This window comes from Alosa alosa, chromosome 2, assembly GCF_017589495.1.
Source record: "Alosa alosa isolate M-15738 ecotype Scorff River chromosome 2, AALO_Geno_1.1, whole genome shotgun sequence".
NCBI classification, from domain to species: Eukaryota; Metazoa; Chordata; class Actinopteri; order Clupeiformes; family Clupeidae; genus Alosa; species Alosa alosa.
The window spans coordinates 19,959,015-19,965,014 of record NC_063190.1 but is presented as its reverse complement, the minus strand read 5'-3'; the positions used below and the strand labels follow the sequence as shown (position 1 = coordinate 19,965,014).

The 6,000-nt window shown below is 43.9% G+C and overlaps 1 protein-coding gene across 7 annotated transcripts in view; it reads right to left on the bottom strand.

Moving 5' to 3' along the window:
* Positions 1 to 2,869: 2,869 nt before the first annotated feature.
* Positions 2,870 to 6,000, bottom strand: part of nf1b (neurofibromin 1b) — a 74,644-nt gene continuing 71,513 nt past the window's right edge. For 3 of the 7 annotated variants that reach the window (XM_048269415.1, XM_048269426.1, XM_048269435.1), the window contains 3 exons: positions 5,954 to 6,000; positions 5,548 to 5,764; positions 2,870 to 3,373 (listed from right to left, as the gene is read on the bottom strand). In XM_048269415.1, coding sequence (XP_048125372.1) covers positions 3,228 to 3,373; positions 5,548 to 5,764; positions 5,954 to 6,000 — 410 coding nt within the window. In that variant the 3' untranslated portion in view covers positions 2,870 to 3,227. Of the gene's footprint in view, positions 3,374 to 3,393; positions 3,970 to 5,547; positions 5,765 to 5,953 lie in introns of those variants that run through there. The other 4 variants (XM_048269380.1, XM_048269387.1, XM_048269407.1 and 1 more) reach the window with 2 other exon arrangements.

Here is a 6,000-nt window from a genome sequence, read left to right as displayed (position 1 = left end):
CAGAGCCACCAGCACTCGGCGGCATTTCCTATGCTTTGGTTTCACACAATAACAACATGACCAGCTCTCTAATACTTCATCAGTTTGGTTCTGTAGATTCAGTCACTCCTGAACAAACGTCAAAAAGAAGAAAAAAAAAAACAACAAATGAAAATAAAACGAAAAACCAAAAGCAATTTCCCTTTGCATGCTCTCTTCACAAGGGCTGCACTGTCCACACAACGCCTCGCAATTCAAGTATTACAAACAGCATGTGTAAACAAAAGCCATGTGTTGTTTGACTTCATTTTGATCTGTTAATTTGATCTTTCTAAGTATCAACACACACATGCACGCACACAGGTGAGATCACTTAGTGTGCAGTGCTCTTACACTAAAGGTTTGGGGCAATCTGGCTGAAATGCTATGGAGAGGTGACTAGGTAGTTTAAGAGCCTCTGATGGTTATTAGGACAGTGCCTTCTTTAGCAATTTCATTTCAATTTTTCTTTTACAATGAATAAAGTGCATCCTTACACACTTTTGCTTTTGTTCTTGCATCAAATACTATATTCAGTCTTGTTGTGAATACCCTATATTAGTATTAACACCACACTGTGAACAGAGGCGCCAGGATAAAATGTACACAGAAGAATAAAACTCAGATGCAGACAAGCCCCTGTCATTGGCACAGGCGTTACATATTTATGAGCAGCCCATGTTTGGCACTGACGAAACCGAGAGGAAATCTAGAGTTTTCTCCACACACACACACACACACACACACACAAACACACACACACACACACACACACACACACACACACACACACACAGATCAAGATCGGGCCCAAACCTGGCCGTGGGGAGGGAACGATACCCTGCGTTCAGCAGAATCAACTGAATCAAAGTTAGCCTCCATGTCTGGCCCCTGTGCAGACATGTACATGTTGGGGTTTTAGTTACATATAGGTCTGAGAGATAAGGGTGGGAGAATAACAACTAAGATGAATGGAAAAAAAAAAAAAAAAAACAGCAACAAAAACAACGCTCTACATCTCAGAGGGGTTGTGTGTGTTTCTGTGTGTGTGAATGTGTGTGTGTGTGTTGGAATGGACTATTGAGGGAAGACGGACGTAATACAGAGCAATGAGGACACTTGCTTGCATACATGCTGGACCCCCCCCCCCCCTCCCGGACCCACAGGAGGACTCATTGACCCTCTTCTGTCCCACGTCACTCCCTCTGAGTGGAGTGCTTCAAACCCCCCCGTTTGTTCTTCACCTACATATTGACTTATCGGGACGGACAAGAACTCTCCCTTGCAATTTTAACTCTTTAGTCCCACACATAGGAGCGTGACAACTCCAAAAGGACTCTGAGTAATGCAGTATGGTTAATACATTTTTGTTTATCTCCCCCACTTCCATTAATCAGCCAAAGGCAATGACTATATACACAATAAATTGTTATAATGTAGTGTACTGATTTATGTGTAAATTTTACTCATTTTTCTTCAAGAGGTATTCCATGTGTTTATGTTTGGTATAAATACTGAGCTTTATGCAGGCAGGGTGTCATTGTTGATTGTATAGGAGACTATCATAGGTTGTTTGTACAGTTGGTAGCTGTATGTACATTTGATGCAGAGCAGTACCACTTCATGAGACCACACGGGAAGGTTTCCTTTTCTTCATTTTACAACAACATCTGAAACCCCTGGAAAAGGCACACAATGAATGAAAAACATCCCAAGGTGTGTGTGTGTGGGTGCATGTGTGTGTTTGTAATACAATAAGGGAATCTGCCTTGTGTGTGTATTTGAATGTAGCTGTGTGGCTCTGTGTGTGTGTGTGTGTGTGTGTGTGTGTGTGTGTGTGTGTGTGTGTGTGTGTGTGTGTGTGTAATAAAATGAGAGAATGAGCCATCGAGAGAGAGTTCTCTTCCACATATTTTGCCTTATGACAGGAAGGCCTGTGGGGTCCTGGAAAAGACCTCCTAAGACTACCGTGTGTGTGTGTGTGTGTGTGTGTGTGTGTGTGTGTGTGTGTGTGTGTGTGTGTGTATTTACGTGTACTGTCCTCTGTTCTCACACTCACACACACCAAGAGCTCAGACGGGCTTCCAAACCTGCCCCACTCTGACCACCAGCAATGCAATACCAACACGTGCAGTTCATGTTCAACAGAATGGAAGCATTCAATCGACTCACTGAATCGACTCACTGAATCGACTCACTGAAAGGGTCCATCAGCGCTGGACTCTCTTGGAGTCTGTTTTGGTCAGGACCACAAGACCGGTGGCAGAAAAGTCTGACCAATACACAGAGGGCCCGGCTCCTTTACGGAAGAGGAAGAGCAGCCGTGAAGGTGAGGTGGGCACCAACGCAGATCTTGTGATTCGAAAGAGAAGGATCGACACGGGCGACAACATCCTAACAACAACATCTGTCTTGTGTCCATTCTCAACACCTCACCCTCCTCCAATCAGAAAAAGTCTGAGGTCTCACCACCCAACCCTCCACCAATCAGAAAAAGGCTAGGTTCACCTTGAGTCCTATGTCTGCCATCTTAAATCGTCTGTAAAGAACATGATCCCATTAAAAATGAACTATAATTTAAAAAAAAAAGACTGATGTGCAAATCGAAGAATACTTCCGTTCTAAAACAGAACACAGTCAACAAACATAAGAGGTAAAGAAATGGCTGCCATCTCCACGGTGTCCTCTGAGCCGTTTCAGCGTGTCAGTGCACTCTTTTAGTGTCAGATTATGTCAGATAACACACGAGTGTGTGTGTGTGTGTGTATATGTATATATGTATATATATGTATATATATATATATATATATATATATATATATATATATATATATATATATATGTATGTGTGTGTGTGTGTGTGTGTGTGTGTGTGTGTGTGTGTGTGTACCAACCGACCAACACACACACTCCCTTAAAGAGGAGCTTGCAAGTCATCCCAAAGCAAACTGAACACTGGACCCTTTTAGAAAAAAAACAACATGAGACTCTGCTCCTGGTTTCTCTCCCACAGAAGCGTTGATCTTCAGGCGTTAAGAACGGGACGTCTAACCAAGAAGATGGAGAGGGTTTAAAAAAAAAGCCCAATCACTGGCAAAACCAGGTGGCTGCCGGTTAGGTTAGCTAGACCACTGGTGTGTCGTGGCATAGAGGGTTGGCATTAAGACGGGCACCCTGGCCCCCGTGAGGCGCTGGCACTGTCGGCAGGGTCACACCAGCTTCTTGATGCTGGAGCGCTTGAAGCTGCCAGTGCTGCGTTGCTTCTGCACCTGACTGGCCGATCCGTGGCGTGCCCGGCTCCCGCTGCCGCCGTGGCCCGAGGTCGGAGACAGCTCCACGTTCTCCTTGTCGATGCCTGTCCATCTCACACACACACACACACACACACACACACACACACACACACACACACACACACACACACACACACACACACGTAGGAAGTCAACACCAAGAGGAGCACATGTTGAAATGTATGATTAAACCTATTAAATGATTATGATGACCTATAATTATGATTAAACGATAAACAGAGATTTGAAAACTATTTTAAAAACATTTACAGCAGAAGATGTGACGTCTCCAGTTGTCTTATTCTGTCACCGCGGCAACTACTCAAACAAACTACCAACATATGAGAGCAGCAGGGATAGATATTACACATAGTACGCTATTGATTTAATGCGGTCATGCTAACCATTGCCTGCTCAGGTGCACACACGCACACACACACACACAATTATATTGTGCTTTTCTGCACTATGTGTGTGTGTGTGTGTGTGTGTGTGTGTGTGTGTTTTTTTATGGACATATGGATATATGTATTATGATAGAGGGTTCCACTAAAATGTGTGTGTGTCCGTGTGAGAGGGGGGCAGGTGGGTGTTTCTGAAGTACCTGGCCGGCTGAGGTGTGGTGAGAATACGGCAGACTTAGAGCAAGGCAGAGAGGCTTCACAGACACACAGTGGGAAAGAAACACCAGTGAGTGACCATGGCAACCCAAAAAGAGGAGTGACACAAAGCAACATGATTATCAACAAAAACACAAAACAAAACCAAAACAAACAATAAAAAGACAAACTCAACAGGTGATCAAAAAACCATGACAAACCCAATCCAACACTGAATGAAAAAACTAAAACAAACAAATCAGAATCAGATATGCAGGTGTATATGAGAAGAGTGAGATTGTAGAAAACAAAGATTTCACTTTCAAGATGAAACAAGCAATCACTCTAAATTCTAAACTTTAAAACGGATCAATCTGATTTAGATATTTGCAATAGAGGTATAACAGAGGTTACAGAGTTGCTATAAGGTTATAATAGCGCTTAGAGTTGACAGAAAAGTATAATAGAGCTATAGTTGTGCTATAAAGGTATAACAGAGCTTATAGATTTGCTATAGAGGTATAAGTGGAGTGAGCAGGTTTCAACACAGCACTAGGGGACACAGGAAGGAGTTCACTAACTATGTAGTAAGGGTCAAAGGTCACGGGACAGCTCACTTACACACTGCACATGATCACTACACCCCAAGAGACAGGGCACCCAAAACTGACCAGCTCAGTCCTTCTCATGCTTGTGTCAGTAGCACACCATTTTGTTTTCTCGTTCAAAAGTTCAGAAGAAAAAGTGGAGTGCGTTTTCACTTCTGGGTGAACTGTGCCTTTAAACACTTAATCACTACTGCATAGCGATCAGCAAAAAGGTCGATCAGATTTAGCCTCTATAATGTTTTCTGCTAGTGTGCCAATTACATATAGGGGGAAGGAAAGGGTCCATAAAGTACCTCACTTCCAGAAAAACAAAGGATAGCTATGTTCACTGCAACCGGGGGAGGGGGAGAATCAAAGAGATGAAAAATGAAAAGAAAAAGAAAGTCTGTTAGAGATGGGAACTGAAAACACAATGACAGTAATCATGCTACATGCTTCCCCACTACTCATTTCTCTCCTGTTTCCACGGCAGCACAGCCCCCTCCCTCCCGAGCCCACTGGAGGTGGAATACGAGAGAGATGCATTCTGGGAGTACGACTATTAGCAGGCCAAAGGTAATGGGTTTTAATAAGCCTAGTTCTACAATGGTCCACATAAGAATGTCTGGTTGCAAATTACCATTGAATATTTCAATGGTTCAATGCAAATGTATTTTTATGTGACTGCACTGACTTTGCACCGCTATATTTCAGGTAGGATGTTTAAAAGTATTTTAAATACACACACACTCTCTCTCTCTCTAAATACACACACACACACACACACACACACACACTCTCTCTCTCTCTCCCTCTCTCTCTAACTCACACACTCACATACTCACACACACATTACAGGAGAACACAGAGAGAGAGATTAAAAGTAGGGTGTGTGTGTGTGTGTGTGAATGTGTTCACACACACATAGGGGAACATAGCTTACGAAAGAACTTAAGAAAGAAAGAGAGAGGCAGGGAAAACATCCCAGTGGTGTGGTGTGGGGTGTGTGTGTGCAGGTGACCTCTTGACCTCTCTCACTTGACCTCTGACCTGGTGCGTGCTGCGAGGTGGCCAGCGATGTCATGGAGTTGGACAGGTTGAGGTTGGCAGCGATGCTGAGCTGGCTCTGGACGGCCGGCGGGTATGGCGAGGTGGGCGTCCGCAGCGTCTCCTCACTCGTCTCCTCCTCGATGCCCGGCAGGTAGGAGTCCACCAGCGCGTCCAGGAACTTCACGATCAGCTCCGCGTAGTCCGGGATCTGCGTTTGCTGAAGATGGACGAACGAACAGAGACTATCAGTGGAACAGGAGACACGCTGACCAAATCTACTCTTATACACATACTGTACATGCATTTCAAGAGTTACATTGATAACGGATATTTGGTAAATGTTTGTAGCATCTCCAAAAGTGATGTGTGACATTTTGATGAGCAATACATTTTGCAAGGACAATACCTTAGAGAAAGGCCCAGCAAATCTCCAAAGTCCATTAAAACCAAAAC